General features: G+C 44.6%; 1 protein-coding gene and 1 pseudogene across 1 annotated transcript in view; both read right to left on the reverse strand.

Moving 5' to 3' along the window:
- Positions 1–14,422: 14,422 nt before the first annotated feature.
- Adamts18 (ADAM metallopeptidase with thrombospondin type 1 motif 18) overlaps positions 14,423–25,917 on the reverse strand; it is a 144,847-nt gene continuing 133,352 nt past the window's right edge. Inside the window, exons 19-23 of the mRNA XM_032887990.1 lie at positions 24,980–25,184; positions 22,168–22,350; positions 20,409–20,612; positions 18,462–18,609; positions 14,423–14,749 (exon numbers count right to left, since the gene is read on the reverse strand). Of these exons, the coding sequence (XP_032743881.1) occupies positions 14,634–14,749; positions 18,462–18,609; positions 20,409–20,612; positions 22,168–22,350; positions 24,980–25,184 (856 nt within the window). The 3' untranslated portion in view covers positions 14,423–14,633. The remainder of the gene's footprint in view (positions 14,750–18,461; positions 18,610–20,408; positions 20,613–22,167; positions 22,351–24,979; positions 25,185–25,917) is intronic.
- Positions 15,738–15,855, reverse strand: LOC116886747 (annotated as a pseudogene).

Here is a 25,917-nt window from a genome sequence, read left to right on the forward strand (position 1 = left end):
TTTTTTTTCTTAATGACTAATATTCTAACTGAGGCAATCTCAATGTAGTAAACAAAAATAATATTTTTAAAAAGGCTTGTTTTTTTGTGCATATAAATGTTTGTCTATATCAATGTATGTGCACCCTATGTAAACAGAGGCTGTGGAAGGCAGAAGAGGGAGTTTGAACCTCTGGAACTGGAGTTACAAGACACCGTGAGCCACGTGACCTGACTGCTGGGAATAGAACTCAGGTCCTCTTGCTCTTAACTGGGAAGCCTTCTCTGCAGCCCCCTACAATGTAGTTTTTGCTTTTCGCTGAAGGCTGTGGAGGATGAATATTTTTTTCATGTTGGCCATCTGTAGTTTACCTTTTGAGAACTGTGTATATTTTCATTGACATTTTTATCACTTGGGTTATGTGATTATTTCTTTAGTTTTTATAGTCTAAATTGATCCTCTATCAGATATACAGACAGCATAATTCCCCCTAATCTTAGAGCTTGTCTGTTAACTTGCTTGCTCCCTTTGCTGTGAAGCTTTTGAATTTCACAAGGTCTCGTTGTTTCCTGAGCAACTGAAGTCCTATTCAGGAAACGCTTCCCTGCACCTAGTTTTTTAAGTCTTTTCTCCTCTAATAGGTGGAGAGTTTCAGGTCGCCCATTAAGGTCTTTGATCCATTGAGAGTTGGCTTGTTACAGAATGAGCGGCAGCAATCTAATCTCACCCATCTGCTTGTGGACATCCAGTTTACCTTGCACCATTTGTTGAAAACTATGGCTTTCTCTTCTATGATTGGCATCTTTATCAGAATTCAGTTGTCATATTCTGTGAGTATACATTCTGGCCCTCTATTTTTGTCCATAGATCTATGCATGTTTTGTGACAGTGCCACACTGTTTTTCTTACTATGGCTCTAGAATATAACTTGAAATCAAGTAGGGCAGGTTTTTATTATTATTATTTTTTTATTTCATCCAAATGTTGCTTCGCTCCCCAGACTCCTCTCTCAGAGTTCTTTCCCTCTCCCCCTCCTCTTTGCCTCTGAGAGGGTCCCCACAAGGTAACAGCCACCCTGGGGCATCACATATCTACAGGATTAGGCACATCCTCACCCACTGAGGTCAGACAAGGCAGCCCTCTGCTACGTAAGTGCCTGTAGCCTCAGGCCAGCCTATGTATGCTTTGTGGATGGTTACTTAGTCTCTGGGAGCTCCCAGGGTTCCAGACAGTGTTGGGCTTCCTACAGGGTTGCTATAGCAATATTTTTAAGAATTATTCTTGCGTTGGATTACTGTATCTCTCTGGGGTCTCTGTGCTTCCTTATGGGTTTTAATATCTCTTCTATTTCTATGAATAATAGGATTGGAATTTTGATAGAGTGCATTGAACATGTATATTTATTTTGACGGTACATTCATGGTTACACTATTAATTCTTTCAGTGGACCAAGGACTTCCCATCTTCTACTGCTTTCTTGAATTTCCTGCATCAATCTGAGGAGGTGGTTTTCTTTATCAGCTTAATAAAAATCGAGAGATATGTCGCAGCTGAGGAATTTTCCCCATTCGATTGGCTTGTGGGCAAGTCTGCAGGGTATTTCCTTGATTAATGTGGGACAGCCAACCTACTATGGGCAGTGTCGCTTCTGCCCTCCCTAGTGGTTCTGGGTGTATAAAAATGCAGGCTGAGCAAGCCATGGAGAGCAGGCCAGTGAGGAGCACCCCTCATGGCCTCTGCTTCAGTTTCTGCCTCCAGGATCTCACCCTGATGTTTCTGGTCTGACTTCCCTTTCTGATGGACTGAAGTTGAGACAAACTCTTTCCTTTCCATGTTTTTTAGTCTTTTTAAAATTACTGCTATAGTATTAATTACATTTATAGCCTTAATCAAGGGTTTATATAAATAAAACACACATTATAATTGCAAAGTTATATGTGACAAGACAGAGGAGATTGCTTGATATAAATATGATAACTATACTATCTAATGTAATCAAAATATGTCATTCTCATTGTGGCATTTGGTAGAAATATTTATATGAATTTAATTAATTTTTAAAAAGTTTTTCATAGTTTCCCCTCCCTTCTTTCCTCCCAGTTCCTCCCCCCACCTTTTACCCCCATCCGCTCCTCCTCAGTTTCTCTTCAGAAAAGGGCAGGCCTCCCAGGGAGATCAACCAAACGGCCTATCAAGTTGCAAAAAGACTAAGTGCCTCCCCTCCTGTAAAGTCTGGGTGAGTCACCTCAGCAGGAGGAAAAGGGTCCCAGAGCAGGCAGAATCATGAGAGACATCCCGGCTCCCACTGTTAGGAGTCCTGCAGGCTGGACAACCATTACATACGTGCAGGGGGCTTAGGTCAGACCCAGGCAGGCTCTGTGACTGTTGGTTCAGTCTCTGAACTCCTATGAGCTCAGGTCAGCTGACTCTGTGGGTTTTCTTGTGGTGTTCTTGTTGGCCATGGCTTTTTAATCGCAGTAATAGAAAACCAACTTTCTAGAAGTTTTTATCGTAGAGGCTTCTCACTTCCTTGTCTGTTGAGAGACATTTATTTCAGAGGCAGCTATGCGTGGTGGGTCTTCCTGATTTCTTTCCAGGGGAGTTTGTAATTTGGAGATGGGGAGGCTACTGGTATTTGTGTATTAGGTTTGTAATCCCGCCAGTTCCTGAATGTGTTCATCAGCTCTAAGAGTTTCCAGTGGAATGACTTTAGGGTCTCACCCTCAAGATTATTTCATCTGCAAATAAGGATTCTTTGCTAAGCATTTCTTTTAAAAACTCTTCAGTGAATGGCGAGTTTTGTCAACTTTTGTTGTACGACTGCAGGGGTTTTCTCCTTCATATTTAAAGATCTTTTTATTATGTTTGTTTATTCGTCTTGTGTGAGGACACATCTAGAGTCGTGTAGAGTGTCTAGCTGTGGATATCTTCAGATTTGTGCTGTTTAAGGTTCCTGGAGAGCCTTGCATGTGTAGACTAGTTTTGAAATCAAAGTCAGGAAGTTCCAGCTAATTGATCATATAGACTCTTACAATCGGAATGTGGCCTGCAGGATGCTTCCACCACCCAATGACTGGTGAATGACACGGGGTGTCTTGAGTGTATTTTATCATTGGCCTGACTTAAACAGCCTGTCAGCTCCTTAAGTAGAAATATTTTGTCTTAGCTGAGCTCAGTTGCAGAGACACAAACTATTTAAGAGGGTAAGGCAGGAAGGTGGTGGGTTCAAGGATTTTCAAGGCTGCAGAAGGTGTTCAAGGCCAATCTGGGCGACTTAGGGACTAGGAAGATGGCTCAGCTCTTAAGAACAAATGCTGTACTTGCAGAAGACCCAGATCTGGTTCCCAGCACCTAAGTTAGGCAGCTTATAACCTAGTAGAATTCTAGCTCTGGAGAATCTTCTGGTCTCTTCAGGAACTGCATTCCTATGCCCACCCCCACCCCCCATACAGACAGGTGCAATACACTTAAAGATTGAAGTCCCATAATTAAAGCCATGAGACATAGGAATAAGGCTTCATAGTACAGGGCTTGCCCAGGATGTGCAGGGTCCTTTGTTTACTACAGTACCACCAAAATGAAATAAAACAAAACAAAACAAAGCAAAACAGAAAAAACAACAACTCAAACCCCCAAACAAAAAAATAACCACAAGGGCAAAAAACCCCAAGGCAGACCCAAAATCTTAAACCCACTTAGAGCTCTTATTATATTTTCAGTTGTGTGATCTTAAATACATATTTAACTTCGATGCACCTTAGTTCCCCTCCCCTGACAGAGAAGAAAGGACAATAAGAGATTTCATATGAAAATTAGAAAACGTGCCGATAAACATCCCCGACCCCTATTTGGTAAGGGGTCTGAGGCTTAATAAACCTCAGTTCGCTTTTCTCGTAAGATGGCCATTGAACTGCATTTTAGGGGGAGCTCCACTAAGAGGCAGTTAAGCCAAACCTGAATGATCTGGGTTGATAAGATTATCTAGATTACCGCTAAATCTTCCTGCCACTTTGTCGCAGCGACAGTGAGACACCCTACCCTTAAACCAGAGTCCTCGGGGAAAGCAGTAGTTTCCAAGGTGCCTCTGAAAGGCGCTTTGTGTTCGCAGACAATCCCGGGAGTGTGCCTTCCAGATAGACAGTACAGCACGGCAGCACATTAATCTTGCCTCAAATCCTGTTTCGTCTCTTCCGGACTTTGTAGAGGGGCGGTAGGCGGGAACAATTGATCTATTGAGAATTGCAGGCCGATCTCCCTCTGAGACCTCTACCTGGGTGACTACATTTGGACAGAAAACAAGCGCTCTGGCCCCTGCCAAAGGGGGTTTCCTGTTCCCTTACTGAGGCTGGCTGCAGTTCAGTCGGGAAGTGTGCTCGCATGACTGTGACCCTGGAGAAGACATTGAAAGTGCCCACCCCATCAGGGCGTAATAAATTGTCATACAGGAACCAACTTCCTCCCGCTTCGGAGCGAGGAGGAGGCTGGCAGCTGGGGACTCTTAGGCTGCCAGCTTAGCCCTTGTGGAACCAGACGAGCACCTGAGCCAGAAAGCAGGCAGCGGGGAGCAGATGACCTGGGGCTGCAGCCTCCTGAAATCTAGACCATGAATGAACCTGCTTATCGCCCCTCTCCTGAGGAGCTTTAAAACTGTAAAATGCTTTTTTTTTAAACCTTTTCAGCTCAACTAAGGTAATACTGACAATTAGGAATCGTATGCATTTAATGCATACAGCGGGATGATGAGTATTTTGTTAAATGAGCATTGTGACCAGGTTAGAGTATTTATCACCTTATAAGCTACCCTGCCCTTGACTTCCTCCTGTGATGTGGAAATACTTTCCCTCTTCGCATGTTTTAAGCAAGTGGTAACAGTCGTGTGCACACTCGAGCGTGTGTGTGTGTGTGTGTGTGTGTGTATGTGTGTGTGTCTGTCCCATTCACATCGCTAAATGAGTTGTTTCTATAGTAATTGCCCTATGAACGATGCTTCAGTGAACACACTGGCTAAACTCCCCTTGGATGTGCCCCTGGATTGAGCATGGCTGATCATCTATCTAGTAGTTCTAGCTTTTAATTCCTCAAGAGATTTACATGCTGTTTTCCACAGTGACCGCATCCGTTCACATCTCCTCTGACAGCAAGGGCTCCTTACTCCACACAGTCCCAAACACTTGCTGCCCTTTGCCCTTCGTGAATGGCTATTCTGACAGGTGTAAGACAGTGTCTCAATGAAGTCTTAGCTCGAATTCCCCTGACGGATCCTTCACATTGAACGTCTTTTCATTTCTCGGTTACCATTTGTTCATCCTCCACAGAGAGACATCTCTGCCCTTTGCTCATTTGCAACCCATATTTTTCTTTTTTGCTATTAAGTTGTATGAATTCCTTATATAAATTCTGAGTATTAACCCCTCAGCACACAAATGGTCTAAAGTTCTGCCGATTAGCGCTTTATTCTGTCGATTTTTTTTCCTTTGCTGCATACACAACTTCACTGTAATGGGATCTTGAATGGAGAACAGAACGGGGAGGCTTTTCCCCCCAGAAGGCAGCTTTACCTGTGCCCTGACTCAGCAGATTCAGAGCTAAAAAACAAGCCCTGACCATGGTAGGGCTTGAATGTCTTTACATTTTTGTCCTTAGTCCCTCCAATATGGCAGCATAGATTGTCACTGGAGATGTAATGGCTATAAGGTTATGGTACTAATGCTACATGAATGTGATGGGGTTGTCACGACACTGCGACATTGAGCCTGCTGAAATGCAATAGGATGATACGTCAGAGAGGACACAGACACAAAATAAGGCTGTACATGTGTAAGCCAATATCTACTTCTAGAACATTCTCTCTAACCTACCCTATTGAAAGATAGCATGCATATTCTTAGTCTACCTGCTTAAGGTATCCAGTTAAGTAGTTTTGACATGTTCATAGTTTGGAAGCATTGGGCATTGCCCTTAACTCATGGCTCTGGGGCAAGCAATAGATAAGGTCCCTGACATACTAGACCTTTATAAGAGAATGGCTGAATTGCTGTTCTTACAAGGTTATCCTTAGAATGTGTGTGTGTGTGTGTGTGTGTGTGTGTGTGTGTGTGTGTGTGTGTGTGTGTGTGTGTGTGTGTGTGTGTGTGTGTGTGTGTGGTAACAGTCTTTTTGGAGGTAGACTTGACTTAATCAGTCCTACGTGTTAAGTGAGTTCAGGAGTGTTTCTTACTGGATTTCTGTTTGACTCCCACACCTTATTAAGTTGTCCTTGATGTTAATAAGGGTTACCCTGCCAAGTAAACATTGAAAAAAAACTCTTCAGCATACAATCAAATGCGACTGAAAAAAAAATCACTCCATCTGATTTAGCCTCATTAGTTTACTGGATGATTTTAGGAAAGGCTTTGAAAAGTTTGTCTCTTGGTTTCTAGGTCCGTGAAATGGGAGGACAGCTCCCTAAAACACCTTTCGCTTTCTATACTGCTCTAGTTTTGTGGCTTTGTTATCTTTGGGCGAGGTGGAAAATATTCATATTTTTAATATGAGTTTGCATAGTCAGATGTGCATGTTTCCTGAGAGCGACAGGTTAAACATACGCACAAGATCCTGCTTGGTAGGACGAATCTTAAAGTAAGGACATTATTAAATGAGTTTATGACCTTGCGAGAATGCCTATGACCTTGGGACAATGTATATCATCTTGAAACAACATCTGTGACCTCGAAACGGCGTCGTTTTGCATAGACCAGACACTCTGTGTCTCTCCCGGCCTCCATACTTTCTGGCACTAGAACGATAGGCTTATTTGTCTCTACCACTGAGCCATGGTCCCAGTCCTTTTAAATATTTCTATTTTAAAGTTTGTAAAGGGTGGCCATTTCTAAATCCCCAAACTTTCCCAGTTATCCTTGAACCCATAGTTCCCAGCTTCAATCTCCGGGTAGCTGGGATGACAGGACTTTTCATGACCAGACCAGCTGTATTCCATACGTTCAAGTCCCTCCGGGTTAGACACGAGATCTTTTTTTTTTTTTTTTCTGGTTGGATCTCACATTGTGGTTGTTGTTCATGGGTCTCCAATAAATCCTCCTGTTGAAAGAACACATGTATGCTAGTTAGCGGACATGTGGGAAAAATAATGTTAGTTGAGGCAGAGCGGACTAAGAAAGACCGAGCCTTACTGTGCATGTCAGAGGGGCTTTGAATTGAAAAAAAAAAAAAAAAACCAAACAAACAACAGCTCCAAGAACATGTGAAATGTCTTTCCCCTCGGCAGGCCAGGCCGCAAGTAATAAAATCTGTGGACAATAAGGGCGTCATAACAAAGGAGCAGGGCCGTTGAACACAGAAACACTCCCCTCTTTTCGAGGTTTGGACTTAGCAGATGTGTAAAGAGGCGACCTGTTAATTTTTAAGTATCTGGAACCGATCTGCTTTTACAAAACATGAAAGCTGTAAATTAATGAATGTAGCCATAAAACAGAGTCCCCGTCCCAGAGCAGCTCAGACCAGGAACTTGTTATGTTTTACTCCGTCCCGAGTCCTGTCCCAGCTTCTCCCTGCCATTAGGTTGTCTCCCTTCCTTTCTTCTCTTCCTCCTTCCCTCTGTCCTTCTTTCTCTCCTCTCCTGCTCCCCCTGCAGCTCCCTCCCTCTCAGAGCAAACATGGTTCCTGGCACTACGTCACCGAGGTGAGCGTTGGTACTATTCACAAAAATGGCTCACTCATTCCTTGGCACAAAATGACAGGCAGCAGGCGGGACCCTCGTTCTATCTTGATCCCGAATCTCGGGGCTTCAGACTGCAGCGCTGTGGGTGAACATACACCTGAGGCTGTGTGAAGAGTTTGCCAAGGCCCTGTTTCCATGGTTACTCTTCACTGGGCTCTCTCTCCTGCGCCTTGGGTGCCTGAACTGGCATAAATGGCCGATTGTCCTCCACACTGTTGGTTTTCATCCGGCTAACCTGGAGTGTCTCTTGGAAGTGAGGGAAAAACAAATGACCCAGGATGTTGGTTCTGCTCTCCGCTGGTCAATCTTTCCCTTGTCCAGTTGAGTGCCGGTGAAATCCACTTGGAGGAGATGAGAGCAGGCAACGGGCCACTGTATTATTAGGCGAATTTGGCTTAACCACTGTGGAGCTGTACCATGTGGCCTGGTTCCAAGGAGGCTCCTTTGTCTAACTGGGAGGACAGTCCCTTTTTATTATCCTAGATCTGTGGTTCCAAAACCAATTTTTCTTAGAGAAACTTGAAAGCCTTTTAAACTATAAATTCTCGGGCCCATCTGCAGAATTAACACATCCAATTTCTTGAAAGGGACTGGGAAATTTAAATGCCCTTAGGTGATGGGGATGGATCCAGTTGGTTAGGAAGCTCCATTCTGAGGCTCTATGTCCAATGTGCTTTTTAAACAGCATGGGGACAGGAACGAGAGGATTTTTTTCAGAAAAAGAACACACTGGACCCGTAAGGCCCAGAGTAACAGTGTTCTAGAAGCCTCCCCTAGAAACTCGCTAGGGACCGTTAACATGGGCAATGGTTTTCTGTACTCTAGCTGTGTGAAAAGGTAAGGAGAGTTAGGAGACTCATATCTGGGTCCTTCCTTATCCGAAATAACCCCTGAGCCTGGATAGCCCTTAGAGCATCTCCCCGGGCCATCTAGGTCCTTGTAGCATAGGCTCTACTCTTTGTGATTCTCACACTAGTTTAATTACCCAGGAACCATGCCGTCGAATGCATGCTTGAGGAGCACCATTGTCTACAGAGAGTTTCCAACATGGCGTAGGTGCTATGATGCAGTACTGGGCGAGGTCAAGTGATATTCTGGCTTATATAGCACAGAGGTGCCTCGATGGCAAGGCTGGCATATGAGAAGAAAGATAAGAATGGCATAGAAAGGGACATGGAGCAGAGTGACTCTCAGAGACGCTTGCTGGACAGTGGTATCCCCCTCCCCCACCTGCTCCCGACCCCATTAGGGTGTTAGAACAGCTATTTAATGCCATGTGTCTGTTACAACACCTGATATCCACATACAATGCTTTCATTTTTTTTTTTAAATTATGGGTGATTTGTCTGTATGCCTGTGTACCACACGCTCGCCTGGTGCCTGAAGAGGCCAAAAGAGGAAGTCACATGTCCTGGGACTGGAGTTACAATTACGAGCTGCCATGTGGGTGCTGGGAATCCAATCTAGGTCCTTTGCAAGAGCAGCCTGTGCTCTGAACCACGGAGCCGTCTCTCCAGTCCCGGCTTGCGGTACTTTTTAAATTAGTAAATAACGCGACTGTGAACTCAGCTATGCTCCTTACTTACCACAGAGCTGCCTAGCAGTGATAACTTTATGGTGTTCATGCAGGATGGTAGTAGGTGGAAGGGGAGAGGCAGCTCCCCGCTACTCTGTAGCAACTAACGAATCACTGGACACATTTGGAGCATGCCCCTGGGCACTTTCTCAGAACAAAGAAATTATTGGACAAAAATCACAACATGATTCTCCACATCTACAAAGGACGGTTAACATGGGTATCTTTTGCCCTTTCTCTGTACAGTGGAAATCAGCCTTCAGGGTTATCTCATCAATAGAATATTTCCTTTTTATTTGCTCTGATACAGATGCAGAACCTCACAAATTTGAATTATTAACATCTCAATCCTGAGAATATTTTTTCAGATAGTTATGTGTAAGCCAGTTATTTTTTAAACTAGACTGTGCGATATAAATGTTAATCAGGATTTTTTGTTTTGTTTTGTTTTGTTTTCTGGGCTGTGCACAGAACCTCAAACATGCTACGCAAATGCAATGTTCTGCCACCAAGCCACACCCCCAGCCCCACCCAGAATATATTTTTTTCTTAGCATTTGTGTGTGTGTGTGTGTGTGTGTGTGTGTGTGTGTGTGTGTGTGTGTGTGTGTAATGTTCAGGTGCCTACAAGAAGACAGAAGAGTGTATCTTAATCCCTGGAGCTCGAGTTACATTGTAATCCACTAGATATGGACTCTGGGAACTGAGCTCTGGTTCTCTAGAAGAACAAGTGCTCTCAACTATTGAGCCATCTCCCTAGCCACCAAGGTTATTTATTGACTAGCTATATTCTGTTTACACCATGTTTTCTATCTGTCTGTCTGTCTGTTTCCATTTGAAGGAGTTATAAAACATTTGCCTTTTAAAACACTTTCTTTAGAGAAAATAATTACTCTCCTGGATATGGGGGAAATAAGTAAGTAGATATTCAATGTTCTCGTGAGGAACTCAGGATGTTGCTTTTGAGTGACAGGCATGAGTCACGTGTCCAGAGCCTCTCCCGAAGAAGTGTCAATCACATGCCTACAAGGGTGATTGACATAAAGGAGCATCAGGGTTGCTATGGTTCAGATGTGTTCCTCTCAGGCTCAGGTTTGAATAGTTGGGTCTCCACCTGCTGGCCCTGTTCTGGGAAACTGTGGAACTTTCAGAAGGTGGGGGCCTAGCTGGAAGAAGTGGGTCATTGGAAAGAGCTTTGAGGTATACAGCCTGCTTCCGCTTCCTGACTCACTTCTGCTATTCTCTGGAGATGCAGAAAGCGTCCACCATGGAGCTGCTTGCTTCCGCACCTTCTCAACCCTGGTGGCCTGTGTCCCTCTCTCAAAGAAATCATCCCTTCCTCCCATAGGCTGCTTATTGACAGGCACTTGGTCACATCAATGAGGGAAACATCTACCAGTGTAGACCACCAAGGTTTTTGAAGAATTAAAATCTTAGGGAAAAGATATGGTAAAACAGACAGAGCATAGGATCCCTTCCTGTACTTTTAAAGAATGTCTGTCTGTCTGTCTGTCTGTCCGTCCGCCCATCCATCCATCCACCCACCCATCTACCCATCCATATCTGAGTACCCACTCACCCCACCCCCACCATCATCGTGCCATAGTCTTACTATACAAGTCTGGCCAACCTGGAACTCACTATGTAAACCAAGGTGGCCTCAAACTCGAAGAGATCTACCTCTTTTGGCTTCTGCCTTTTGAGCACTGCAGTTACTGGCATGGCCACCGTGCCTGGAATGTATTATACTGTTTTTTAATTTGTGTGTGTGTGTGTGTATGTGTGTGTGTGTACACTCTCAAGTGCAGGTACCTGCAAAACCCAGAGAGTGTCAGATCAGCTGGAGTTTGAAGTAGGGTTGGCTTTGAGCTGAACAACGTGGGTTAAAAACTGGAACTTGGATCCTTTGCAAGAGCATCTTATGCTCCTCACCATTGAGCAACCTGTCCATGTTTCTATGGTTTTCAAGATAAGGCCACAAAACCTGTAAAGAAAAGACCATTTCCCTATGACATGTGCAGCGACAGGCTCAAGGATCTGAACGCTATAATCCACTCTGACTATGACACTCACTGCGGTAGGAATGATTAGACCAGAGCCCATGCCAAGAGCAGCCCAGCAAGCCTTCTCTCCATCTTGATGATCCTGGGAGCCTGCAGGCTCCAGACACTCTGGTGCTATAGCTCAGGAAATACAATCATCCCAGAGAGAAGCTATTGTTAAGGAATAGAGTTTTTAAACTATGCAACAAGTCTTCAAGTATCCTCTGTTGAAAAGAGGGGCTTAGCAGGAATTTATTACCTTCCACCCCGATTCCCAACCTTAAATTCCCAGCTCTGCCCATAATTCATCATCATTAAAGTCATTTATCACTAAAACTTTATTCATATGTATCTTAGGGACCATGATTCCAAGGCTTATATGTTCCCTGCTTTCTTGACGTCTCCCAAGATTGTGACAGAAGAGCTCCAAGGGGTCTGAATTCGAGTCTTGACCCCATCGCAAGCTGGCCATTTGCCTCAGGGTCAAATATGTGATCTCTCAGAATCCCAGATGCTTCCTCTCAAAGACGGTGAAGAGTAGCCCTTCATCGAGCAGTTGTGTAATTAAATGAGACAACATATATGAAAGTGTTGTGCATAGGACTTGGCAGTCATGAAACACATACGAGTCTCTCCTAACCATACTTTATTACTCCAAAATACAAAGATAGCTTTATCTTTTGTTTTCACTTTCTATTCTTAATCCTTGTTTTATTTCATTCCATATTAATAATTCATACTGTAAGACTCTTAAATATGTTTTAGAGCTGTGTCTGGTGTGTGGTCATAAATGCAAAGAAATACTGGAGATTCTGATCATTTGGACTTACATCATCCAGGGAGTCCTTAGTCTTCCTGGGTCTGACGATTGACGTTTGCGAAGCCTGAATGTGCACGCTGTTTAACGTGTTCTTTTTTCCCTCTCTTCCTGTCCCATCCTATAAATACTCTCCTTTCTCCCCGCCCCTTTCATTTCGACACACTTTCCCAGAATGCCTTTCAAAGAGGAAGTAGCTTTAATGGCTTTATCTCCCCTGATTTCTGTAGGTAAATGTTCATCTGTTCTACGCAGCGGAACGTGTCAGAATATCATGTCTTGAGATGCTCACGTCTTGTTTCACGTTTTACCATCCACGTTTGTGGGGCTGCACACATGCATGTGTCAAAGCAAGCATATTTGTGGAGGTAAGGGGGTCAGTTCTCTCCTTCCACGGTGTGTGTTCCAGGGATTGAACTCAGGTCATCGGGTTGACGTCAAGGGCTTTTATTGGTGGAGCCATCTGATTGGCCCCAAATGTATCAGTATCGGGCAGTTATTTCCTCCTGCACAAAGGTACCGAATCCTTCTTAGAGCTCTCCCCTCCCCAGTTAGTGAAGTTGCTAAGGTTCCCTAGCAACAGTTAGACAATTAACTCGGAAGCCACCCACTTCTCACTAATCCCTTCAAGAATTTAACAAGTTTCAGAGACGAAGAAACAGAATACTTTATTATAAAACTTATAAAATAATTAAATATTACACATATATTTTGACTTTTTCTCTATAATCCATGTTTTTTTTTTAAAAAAAAAATTCAACATTTCCCCTCAGAATATCATTTACTCAGAGAAGACAGGTGAGAACACGTAAGAATAGGCTATTAATAAATTAATTCTTTCCCATAAAATAATAAAGTGATAATTATATAAAGTCAAATAACTTCCCACTTTTCATAGAGCAAGGGAGTAGTGGTAGTGTGGTTTCTGTTTTGTTTTGTTTTTCTCCTCATATCAAAATGGCTACTGAAAGGCCAAGCCAAGAAGGTCAAGTTGTTACTCTTTGCCCATGGCATGCAAGAGCTCATGGTTCCCAATGGGACGGGAACAAAGAATGCTGTTAAGTTTAACAGACCACTGTCTCACTAGTTCTGCTGAGCTGGCAAACCCCTGTTTGAACCAAGACTCCAAGAAGCAGTAAAAATGAGTGTACATTCATCAAAGAAGTTTCGGGGGGATAGAGTAGTATCGTATAAACAAGCCCTGTAGAGCCACTTCTCAAAGAATTACAGGGGGGAAACAGTCTTTTAAGTTACTCTGGTTTTGGCAAAACAGCGTGGTACTTTTCCAATTGAGAACAATTTTAAGCTTGTTAATGCCCATCAGCAGCTGGCTCCCGGCGATCAAAACTCTCATCTGAGACATGGCGAAATGCTGTTACTCATGGAAAGATCTTGGTGAGTTGTAATTTATTAATGTAGCAAGAAGACAGATGGATTTTTTCCTCTAGCCACTGCGTCTTATTTTATTTTTCCTTGTTGACCAAGTCCTGGGGCAAATTGAAACTTGTCAGTTGGAAGGAGAAAAACCACAAGCAGCCTTTAATTTTGTAAGCATTCTGATAATATGTATGGAGCGTTATACATGGAGGGCTTTTCCCTCCTTCGAGCATGCTATTTTACCAGTCAGCGCCTATTTTTTTTTTACCAAAAGTGAACATGCCACCAATTCTTGTCCTCAGAGAGCAGGGAACATTCCCTGCCTCCCATGTTCCCATTCAATAAGCACCAGACGTTACGAGGTTGATTTCACGTGGAAGGGCATCAGGGTTTGACATTTCTTTTCCCCTTCAGGTGTGAGTTTTAATTCCTGGAGAACTTAAATAGTCCATGCGGCCCTGCTTCCAGAATGTTACTGGGAACATGTTTCGAGTAGTTAATTTCCGTCTTGGAGACTCACTATAGGCAGAATATACTTGAAACCAAATGAAAACAACACCACACAAAATAAAACATAAGATGAAACTTGCCAGCCCAGCGGCAAGCACCCATTGAGCACCATTTGGTGTCAAGAGTTTGACACAATAGATACTAAACAACTGTTACGAAGAGTCCCATCCAAGGATTCGATGGCTCTGAGTCTCAGTCCTTGACCTGAAACCTTAAAGACTCCTTTAAAAGTCTTTGCTGTTGAATCCTTTGATGTCCAAGCGTATGTGTGTGTGTGTGTGGGGGGGGCGAAGAGACCCATCCCAAAGTCAACAAGATTCCCACTTTGTCAAAATGAAAACTTGATTCATCTCAGTACGACCCACCTCTCATCTTCCGAATCACAGTGCAAATCAAAGGTTTTTTTTTTTCCTTTTAAGTTAGATTTGTCATCGCTTCTCATTGTCAAATGCTGGAGAGTACCATGTGTTTCCAGGGCTCGACTAAGGAGGCCGGTGGCTATCTGTCCAGTTTTTTAAACCCTGTGGCAATTCCTCTGTGGTTTGTAGTCTTGATATGAAGACCTGGAGATGGACGGGTCAGGTCCTGGTCTGAGGGGGATGAGGAGACCCTGAGATCAGCTCTTCCTCGAGCATGATCGACAGCACTGTTTTCCATAAAATTTGTGGTTGCAGACCCCGTGCTGAGGGACCAGGCGACACCAGCTGAAGAAATCCACACATGACGGATCATCTGAAAGGACAAAAAGCATTTAGCACATCGGCTAAGGCTTCTGACCTTCCTATTAAGATGAGGGCCTGTGGAACAGAGACCTAGGCCCACCCACTGCCTTGTTCTTCCATGTGTTCTGTCCATGATACACACGGACTTTGTTAGGGCAGGGTTCAGATGCCAAAAGGGACTGTGTCTGTTGGCAAAATTTAAACGAGGGGCTTTGTTAGAAGAAAAGAAGCCATACCTACTAAGAGGTCAGTACTTGTCTGCATGTGGCCCAGCAGTTAGCACAGACATGGGGGTCCCAGGGCAGTACCTTCCACAGGAGCATTTCTTAGTTGCTCTCCTGACTCCTTTTGTAAGGTCCCCAGCTTGGATTCGCTCCGTGACTCACATCTGCCTACAGTTCCTTAAATTCTGGGTTCTTGTCCCCTTCCATGCCCTTCCCCATTCAGAGTCATTCCCATGAATCCGTTTCAGACACAAACTAGTCCTGTCAAACACTTTCCCATCCCTAAATAGTCCAAGGTGTGGTGACTGCTGTGGAGGCTGATGCTGTAGTATTCGAAGCCGGTTCCCTGACTCCATGTAGGCCCTTTGCTGATGGGCGATGCTCAGGGAGCTCCTAACTACCGCTGTCTCCTTTACTGCTGGGTAGACGGTCCCTAAAGCTCCAGGTTAGTTCCTTCTTCTTGTCTCTGCCCACGCAACAGACCAGTGTACTGCTGTCCTTGCAGCTTGGGTCCTCATTCTCTTCCTTGCCTTTCTACACTCAGTTTACCCACACTCAACACCATGGGGTTACTAACGCTGTCTTCTAGAAGGCAAAGGCTTTGTGACCAGGGTCTTGGTCTTGATTCTTCATTGGTTTCTTCCCCATACCTACAGTAGTACCCATCACAGAGTAGTTTCTAGATCAACATTTTTTCTTAAAGTATTTTAGTCTTTACACTAAATGATTTTTTAGTCTTAGAACACTATTGTCACTTTGCATTGGCTTGACCATCATACTCCTCCTCACAGGTTTCAAAGCTCATACTGAATAATGAGCTCTGGGTAGCAGAAAGATTTAGTTTTGCACTTGTTAAAGTCCTGCCCATCAGCTCAACAGAAATATAAGTGCTGTCTAAATTAGTTTGGTTTTTGGAAAAATTAACCACAGTGGCTAAAATAATCAAATTAAAGCATATGGTGTAGGAACTTAGGTTTAAAAATGTGGTGGTTTTTTTTTTTTTCTTTCCAATGACTTCTGGAGACACACACACACACACACGTACGTCAGTGTTAACTTTTACCTGCTGCTAAATGATATGAGAGAAATGACAATAATAATAATATTTTTTAAATCAGTATAAGACTTGGTGCTAAGCTTTTGCCTCTGCCCCCTGAGTGTTTTGATTATAGGCATGTACTACCGTTTCTTGACTAACCTCACTATGGTATCAACTTTCACCTCTCTTTAAAAACTTGAAAAAATTATGTGTGTGAGTGCTCTTTCTACATGTGTTTATGCACCACATGCATACAATGCCAATGGAGGCCAGGGGTATCATCGGCTTCCCTGAAACTGCAGTTCTACATGGTTCTGAACAGTCCTGTGGGTGCTGGGTATTGAATCTGATCCTTTGGAAGAGCAGCCAGTGCTTTTAGCCATGAAGCTATCTCTCTTATGAACAGAATGGAATTTTAAGACAAGCATATATCTGAGGCCATGGGCGAGGAGGCAGAGCAGGAAAGGTCAGCATGCTATGTGTATATGGTACCTTACTTGCTTTGGGGATGTTTGATGATAAGAACAGTTATGAATGGCTGGGTATCTGAGACATGAAACAGGCTTACATTGTAGAGGCTAACGTATGAGCCCTCTCTCTTTGCCTCCCTCCAAGCCAGAAGGCATCAAGCATCATTGGCTAAGTCTTCAAAATCCTCCTTCCTTATTACCTTCCTATAAAGAGAAACTCCCCCGTCTCTCCTTGGACAGCGGCAGCCACTGCTCCATGAGATCCTCTTCTCATACTACTCCAGGTGACCCATGGTCATGACCTTACAGACCCCATGGTTTTCCACCTCAGCTGGCTAAATCTGATATCTCTGTGAGGACTGATAAGACTCCTATACCATTGTTGATTTGTACTTCTATAGTCTTCAACTGTGCTCCTACTCCAAGTATTTTTCTGTTCCTTGTTTTTGCCCTTTCCTCTGCTAAGCACAAGCAAGATCCACCTTTCTTACTTCCTGGAGCCCCTCTGTGAAAGTTGCTTTCAATTCTGGCATCTAACTCGACCACTCTGTCAAGTCGGTTTCCCCACCTCTTTCTCAAGGTCCGTATTTGCTGCGGGGTCTCCCACAAGGCTTTCTGTTTAGCATAGCTTTAGAATAGGACCCTGCTTGCCATATTCTTTTATATAATGGGAGTCCAGGAGATACTTGGTAAGTTCTTAGCGACCTCGATATGAACAGACTAAAGGCCATCACTACGCCATACATACCACCGTTCTTTTACTGCAAACTTAGTGGCTATCTCAAGCCAGGTAAGTATGAGATAGAAAAACAACACTGACATGATTTTCTCTCTCATGTGCCTATCTGAGAGGTGCTCCCAGGACTAACCAGAATACTAAGGGATCACATTTCCTTCTGGGGTGGTCTGACTACAGAGATAGACGGGGTGAAGGTGAGGTCTGGCAGAATGGTGCCCCCATCACTCTAAGTACTAAATCTCCTCCATATCCTCCGAGTAGAATCCCAGTGTTGATTACATTTGGTCCTGTTTCAGCAGCCCCAACATCACACACTCGCACAGGCTCATGTAGGAAAGGAGAGAGAACACTGAGGTCCCGAGCCTCCTGCCAATCAACTGCAGCTGAGACAGGAAGTGACGCAGGAGGACTGGCAGGGCTGAGGGAGGGGCTAACTGACAGCACCACAAATTAGAAAAGTGGGCTGGGAGATTCGGCAGGCTTGGAAAACCTGTGATCGGTGAAACAAGAAAGAGATCCCAGCAGCCATGTGCCACAGAAAGTCTGATCCCACTGAGAGACATGTCCCGGTGTTTGTGAGATTACTGTAAAATGACTTGGATTTCTAAGCATGACTCATCAGCTCCCACTGGCCTGCACTTGAACTAAGAACGCCGTCATTTTAAGTGGGTTGTATGTCCACTGTCTCGCCAATCAAAATGTGAGCTCCTCTGGGGGAAATATTATTTACCTTTATATTTCTACTAGTTAGCAAGAATTGCATTTTTGAGGGAAGGCCTCATGTAGCCCAGGCTGGCCTCAGACTTACTATGTAGCCAAGGATGGCTCCAATCCTCCCGACTTCACCCTGTAAAAGCTAGAACTACGGGTGTGCACAGTGATGCATACTTTTCTGTCTTGCAGGAATCGAACACTGGGATTTGTGCATGCCAGGCACCAGCCGAGCTACATGTCACACCCCCAGATATTGTGTCTTAAAGAGGAAGAGCGAGTGACCTGACCTGAGACTGGATCGCTGAAAATCCTCATTGAATGAAAAGAAATGTTGCCTTCAGATCACGCAAACAATATGGCATGGACAGGAGCTGCCCCAGATCCATATCGGGGCTTGTACAAGTGTAAGCATGCAGTCCCATGGGTGCTGCAGAGTTGTGCAAAGTCCAAGCTGCCCAACCAACTCTAAAACTAAGGGAAACTGTGGGAAAGCTTTCTCACAACTGGTGAAGTTGATGGGGCAAAGGACTCTTTACCTCTCTTTTCAGGAGCTGGACAGAAGTTGGTATTACAGGCTCTTAGCACCGGAGGCTTCTGATGGAGCAGACAACTTGAGGAAGGCCGGCCTTGCTGCATGCAGTGGACAGATCGGGTCTGGACCCCTCCCCCACAGGTTACAGTGCACTGCCAAGGAGGGAGAGAGAAGGGAGTTTCATACCTGTTCATCTGGACAGCATCCTCTCTGAGGTCAGTGGCATCAAATAGAAGGAAGCCCAATATGTGTGACCCACGATGCCTGCAGATGATGGCAGTCTACCGCCAGGCCTAAGCATACAGTCCAAGTCTAGTCAGCCCCGTGTGAGCTGTGAGGTCTATCAGAAACGTTTCGGGCAAAGGCTGCTGCACCACCTGAGAGAATGTCCCCAGTAAAGGGGTTCCTAAGGAGGAAGGCTCCAGAAGGTACCTTCAAAGCTCAGGAACAAATCCAGACGCAGCCAGGGATGGAGGTCAAGAAACCCAGGCAATCTCAGCCACATGCCAGAATGGATGGGGTTAGTCTGAAACAGGGACCGTAAAGGACATACCAACCAGAGACACTGTGGGATGGCACTTAGCCAGGTTTTGAGGTACCTAAGAGCCAGGGATTTTGCTGTCCAATTAAAAAGAATCTCAGGCTCTGAGTTTCGTTTTGTCCCCAATGGCTACGGGAAAAGTTGATGGATCTTTAACAGAAGAACAAACAAGGAAATTTTGTAGTGGGGGGGGACAATGCTGTCAATAGATCATTGTTGGTTTACGTTAGAATGGGCTGCAGGCAGCAAGAACATCATTTCATACAAATACTGCTCTGTGGCCTGGTGTTTGGGAGGACAGAGGACATGTTTAGGAATTATCCCAACATTCAAATACAGACGACATGTGATTTCCATCAAATTATCTGATTCCGATATTTGCCTTTTTTTTTTTTAATATACAATAAGCGTTTAGGTCTAAGGTCAGCCTTTATATAGAGGAACAGGTGTCTGAGGAGGAAAACATCTGGCTTCCCGGCATTTGCTGGCTGACTTCTGACTACCTTTACTCATTCTGATAAAAGTCTATGATTTCCCCCACGTAAAAATGTCTTTATATTCATTGCACATAGTAATGGGGTTTCACAAACCATAAAAAAGAATTTGTAATTGTTAAATAAAATCACAAAACTTAAGAAGCCCATAGCTGTGTGTGTGTGTGTGTGTGTGTGTGTGTGTTTTTACCATGCCTAGTCTATTAGAAATATTCACTTCCCTTTCATTGGTGATTTACTCTCAGGTCCCCCTCTGTATCTATGTTACACACAGGTACCACCAGGCCCCGTGTTTAAGTTAAGGGTGTGGTCAGCAGCTTTGGTCACATTAGTGAGCTCTGCGGGATCGACGTCTCAAGGACGTCAACATAGCTTCCGGTTCTTATGGAACCCAACTAGTGTTCCCAAGGAAATATGTCACCATCAGCTGACGGCTGAACATTCCTACCCTTATCTTCCTTGTCCACTGGGACACTAATGGCTAACACAAGAAGTAATGCAAAGAAAGAATGAGAAAGTACGTGTAGGTCATGAACAGGGAGCACAGGCAGGGGTTGAAAAAATTGTCTGTGTGTGTGTGTGTGTGTGTGTCCTTTGGAAAAATGTTGTCCTAGCAAACAGGAAGGGGTAGAAAGCAGCATCCCTGAACTGACAGTTTCAAGTGGCAGCAGTCAACATGAACATAAAGTCACAGGCTTTCTAGTCAATACTTTACTTACTTTTTCCAATTCTTTAGGTCTAAAAACCTATGGTCGTCAGACTGGTATCTACCAAGGCTCATATAGAGGGTGGGATAGGTCAAATGATGCACAACCATCCCAAACTCTATACAGGGGACAACAGTTGATCGGCTGAGGACAACACTCCTTTGCTCCATCTCACTTGACCATCTGCTTCCTAAATTGCACGCACCAACCTGTTGCCACGGGGACGAATACCAGCCTGCCGCCATGCTGTATACTGGGCAAGCCCGTCGGTTGCAGGTTTCTTCCAGTTCCAGGTTAGGCTTCTTAATGTTGCGACATCTCCGCTCTGGGAACGTCATCAGCTTTCCCTGCAGGGTCTTCTCCATGCACTTGAATTCTCTCTTCCTCACACCCAAGCCACAGGTTGCAGAACACTGGGAGACAAGAAAGGAGGTGTGAGAGCGCACAGAGAGCTGCACAGTCAAAGCCGCTGAGCCGTCCGTTCACACAAAGTCAGTGCCGCGATACGGCAGCCTTGGGTTACAGAGGAGGACATTGAAGGACGGAGCACTGACGTGATCTTCTCTGAGTTACAAAGAGAGATCCCTGTTCATCCAGATTGAGGAGGTGACCGCCACACGAATGGGTGAGGCTGAGGTCACTGAATTACTCACTTTGTCGAAGCCCCAAACATTATCTTGTAATAATTTAAAATACTCTTGATTTTGCCTCAGCCTCCATCCTTAGAGCTGGGGCTGTACTGGAGTGACCCAGAATACCTGGGACCTCCCTGAGAAGTGGAGAGTTTGAGCCACGGAATGAGAATGATCAAGACAGAATCATTTTATATCGAATACTGCCTGTTGTTAGTTTTACCTGTGTCCTTCTGGGTTAGATGTAGCCTAGTGTTTCTCCACGCATGCCCCAATTCCTGAATAATGACTCAAGGCTTATTATTTTATGAATAAATATGTAGGCCATAAGCTTTGGGTCATACCCTGGCTAGCTCATAACTTACATAATTTGTTTAAATTATTCTATGTCTATCCCAAGGCTAGTTACTGCTCCATGGTTTCATGGGTTCAACTTCCTCAGAGTCCGGGTGAATCTTCTGCCTCTATCTCCCAGAGTTCCTACTTTCTACTGGAATTCTCGTCTTTTATTTCCTGCCATTTGCTAATAGGTTATCCCCTTTTTATTGATAGGTGATGCCTCTATACCGTGAGGGATGATAATAATAATAATAAAAATAAAAATAATAATAATAATAATAAACCAACAGCTTGATCTATTCTAACAGTGTGTTATGATGCCAGGGAAGGGAAGGGAAGTGAGAAATCTGAAAGAGGACTGGTTGTTTTAAACTATTAGGCAACGTACGGGGTCTTGATGAAGTGAACTTATCAAGGCATCAGCATAAATATTGCCATCTATGGAGGTGACATGTTGGCGCTGTGATAAAGGGGAAGGAACAGGGGCTAGCTCAATGCTACCTGCATGGTGCATACTGGAGGCTGATAGCCAAGAGGGTACACTTTTCATTTGGCTATTTTACTGCAATGCCTCTATAAGATGATGGAGAGAAGACAGGGATACTGTAGGATTTTACTGTAGGGCTCATCACCTAGAACAGACGTGCATCGCAGGGACAGATGTGTGGCCACCAAGCTCCTTACAGTAGGTGATGCTCGCCGTCAGGTTTCCTAGATTTAAAACAACCTGGGAACCATAGCCCTGGAGTTTCCAGAGAGGTTGAAATGAAGTGGGAAGATCCATAGTAAATGAGGGTGCTGTCACCACGGGGGTTGGGCTCCTGGACTGGGCAACCATCGCTTTCTGTTTTGTTGCCATGGGAACAAACAAGAAGCAGTAAGTAGGCACCTGGCACATGGATGCACAGAAAGGAGCCCGTGTAGGTGCAGTTGATGGGGAGGGAGGGAGCAATTACAAAAATACTCCCCGCCCCCAGTCCTGTGCCTAAATTCATACCTCACTCCAGGCAGAGGCAATCCACTGCAGTCTGTTGTTCTTGGGGCACCGTCCCAGCACACAGCCTTCCTGTGCCTCGGGTTTGGGGCTGCTGGAACACAGGCTCTCGGGGAGTGTCTCGGCTGCAGGGCTTTTACAGAGGACCTCACGTCTCCTCACTCCCCGGCCACAGGTCTTGGAACACTAGAAGAAGGAGGAGGAGGGAGGAGGAGGGAGGAGGAGGGAGAAGAAACACTACTCGTACCCATTTCCGGGGGTTTCAGTTGGGTACACACTGATGAGATATTTAGCTTCCGCTTGAAGCACCTGAACGCCTGTGGCTGCTTTGTCCCCCAGTCTGAGGATGAGCCAAGCTCAACACTGCAAAGGTTTTTGTGAGGCACAGAATGTGTTGTACCAGAACTGGTCTTCCTCTGTCTGCCATGAGAATTCGTCTAAGGACTATGACTGTGCCAACACAAAAAGCACAGAAATATAGAAGCACAGAAATATAGAAGCACAGAAATATAGAAGCACAGAAATATAGAAGCACAGAAATATAGAAGCACAGAAATATAGAAGCACAGAAATATAGAAGCACAGAAATATAGAAGCACAGAAATATAGAAGCACAGAAATATAGAAGCACAGAAATATGCACACACACTCGGGATGTGAACAACGGTATCCAGGAGCGAAATTCTTACCCCTAAGAAGTTGCCCTCGGGCGTGGTGCTTACTACCAGACAGAGGATACATGCGCTTACCAAACCTTTCTGAAGAAATTTGCACGCACAATCCAAATCTCTACCCTGGGAAGTTTACTTATTTTCTCTAAGACCTTTCTTCTTGGGCCTTCCTGAGAATTCTATAAACCACATAAGGTGGCAAAGAACTGTCCCCGGAGCAGCTAAAAACATGTCAAGATCTCATAGAAGACAGGCTCCACATAGGCACTGTCTTGGGGAGGCTCTATCGCTGCGTTGATCTTTGTGGTCATCTTTTTCTCTCAGAAAGACCAAATGAGATGTGATCTCTGGTACCTAAAGGATAGGCTAGGGCAGAGTCCTACATGGACTTAGGGGGCCCACTGTAAATTCTCACACATCTCATGACTAGCGTGTGTGAGGGCTGGAACTTTGCAACCTATGCGGCCTGATTTTTGGGTTGCGAATTGGACCGTATATCACACAGCTGTCCATCAACTTTTTGAGTTCATTGCTGTCATCATCTTCAAAAGAAAACCCTGAGAACTGAAGCCCAGGTAGTCGAGCTGCTAAGAAACAGACAGGAGCTGGTGAGTTGGAAAACTGAACCATGGAGCCTACTACCGCTCTCTCATGTATAATTCCTGTGTGGTTGACAAACAATTTTGCTTGCAAATTTTTTCAGAGCAGCAAGCAGTAAACATTGGTTGTAGAAGGGTTGTTGCTGTGACCCATGTCTGAGAGCTGAACAGCTGTGGAAATGGACTCTGCCTCCTTTTCATCCTGAAACTACTCAAGACAAGTCTGATGTTTACGATTCAACCTTACAAAGAGAAAGACAGTCAAAATGTTTCCATGTGAAAGTTTGAGTACTTTAAGATGTGCTGGACACTCTGTAGCACTCATTTATATTGGTCCAGGCCCATCATAGACATGTGACTCCACCATCCCTCCGTTTGCAATTCTCAGTTGAAAGGAAATATTGATCCCACTCCACACCATATCCTACTCAGATTTACTCCCTATTATAAGGAAGTGTTTGCCTGGTTTTTTTTTGGGGGGGGGGCATGGATCCATTCTTGTGCTCAATGTATTCCTATTTACTCTTGGATCCTTATTCCCTATAAAGTACAGCCTTACTTTGATTAAAAATATTCCCCTCATCTCTCCTTCAGAATTTGTTGCTGCATTGTTAAACTTGGTAAGAAATAGACTTCCTTTGGAAGAGAATAGAATCTTAGGGACAGCACAGCAGACGTGGGGCTGTTGACCACTAACTAGCATCATAGCTTATACCCTCCACCCACACAGACTAAGATGAGGTGCTGACAGTAGGGAAATCCTGGAACTTATCCTGTGTTTTGGGGAGCTCTTTGTGCCCCAGAGGATGTTTGCCTCTGTGCTCTAGACGCCAGTAGGGCCCATTCACTTCCAAGATGTCTCTGAGATGAACATGTCCCAGAAGAGGACATCTGCTTTACAGGATATTTATGAGGTATGCAGAGCAGGTCATTCCTACTCTATGCATCGTCTTCTGACCCCATGATGCTATGCCTTGTGACAACTGCAAAATGGGAAACCAGGTGCTATTTCTTATGTATTCTTTTAGCTCCACATCTTTGCCACTGAAGCAAAAATTAAATCTTCTTCCTTGATCTTGTTCTTTGGGTCCCCCCTTCATTCACTCATCCATCCATCCATCCATCCATTCTGTATGCAGAGAGGTCAGCAGATAATTTACAGGAATTATGTGGGTACTGGGGCTTGTCTCAGGTGGTTGGGCATGGTCAAGTGCCTTTATCAATGGATCCATTATCTATAGTAGCCAGGACTAAGTGCCAATCCCCTTCTATCTGTATTCATAGACTGCCCCAAGAGTCTCCTTGCTAATTTCTGGACCACTAAGGAAGAGTCTAAGCTCTGGTATAAGAGGTCTAAGACTTCCAGCCAGATAAGAACCAGTAGCTGAGATCAGCTGAAATGAAGATTCCCAGGCACCACCTTCTTAATTCCCCATGAAGATGCACAGAGCTCAGCACCCCACAGGCTACAAAGTCACCTGTATGTCCACCATCTTGGTTTTCCATGCAGACCAAAGCCAGTGCTTCCAAGTCGGTGCTAGTTACCTGAGACCAGGGCCCGGGGCTCCACTCTGGAGGGCAGGCATGGCTGTTGCAGACTTGAACCTGGGTAGGCGTGCTCACTGGACAGAGAGAATGCAGCACAGCCTCCTCTTTCTGGAAGGGCTTCTTCTGCACACACCGGATCTTGCGGCTCTGCTGGCCCCCAGCACAGGACTTGCTGCATGTACTCCACTCACCTGGCAACCAACTTTCAGAGAGACCCAAAATTACTTCCTGTGAAGTAATGGCTTGACAGTACTATTCAAGCAGCTATTGGACAAGACTTAACCACCTGGGAAAAGCCTCTGACCCATTTTATAACCAATCGGGGCCACACCCACTAACTTCTTGTATGGCTGTTGAATCAGACACCCATTGGGATAGCAGGCATGCTGTAAGGAGACACATTTAATCACCACAATGTTCTGGAAAACAAAATATACATTCTAGCCTTCTACATGGAAAGAAACACATTCTACTCATCCAGGCACATTTATTGAACTTTTAACAATGTGTCAGGGACCTAGGCACAGGGGTTGGAAAGATGAATGAAGTCACAGTCTTCCCATTAGGGAGCCTACTAGATATTGAAACCATGGATATGTGTATCAAGACAAGGCCTGCTGGTCAGCACCGTGAGCCACAAGGCTAGACAAAGTGTAGGCAAAAGGAGAGTGTCTATGTGGGAGAGGGAACACCTCAGAGGAGGAGAGTCTGGGAAGCTCTTCCTAAGTGAGCAGCTCCTCACATTCCTTTTCTGGTTGGTCTGGAACTTACTGATGGGTCAGAGATCTCACCACATAGGAATCATTTATAGATGGCCAGATAAGGTTTGCCAGAACTATGTAAGTCGTGATGCATGAATGCCCTTCTATAGCAACGATGATTCCTTTTCAAGACTTCCTTCTGACTGACTGAAATGGCATGTTTTACAGACATTA

Source organism: Rattus rattus, chromosome 17, assembly GCF_011064425.1.
Source record: "Rattus rattus isolate New Zealand chromosome 17, Rrattus_CSIRO_v1, whole genome shotgun sequence".
In the NCBI taxonomy this organism is placed as follows: domain Eukaryota; kingdom Metazoa; phylum Chordata; class Mammalia; order Rodentia; family Muridae; genus Rattus; species Rattus rattus.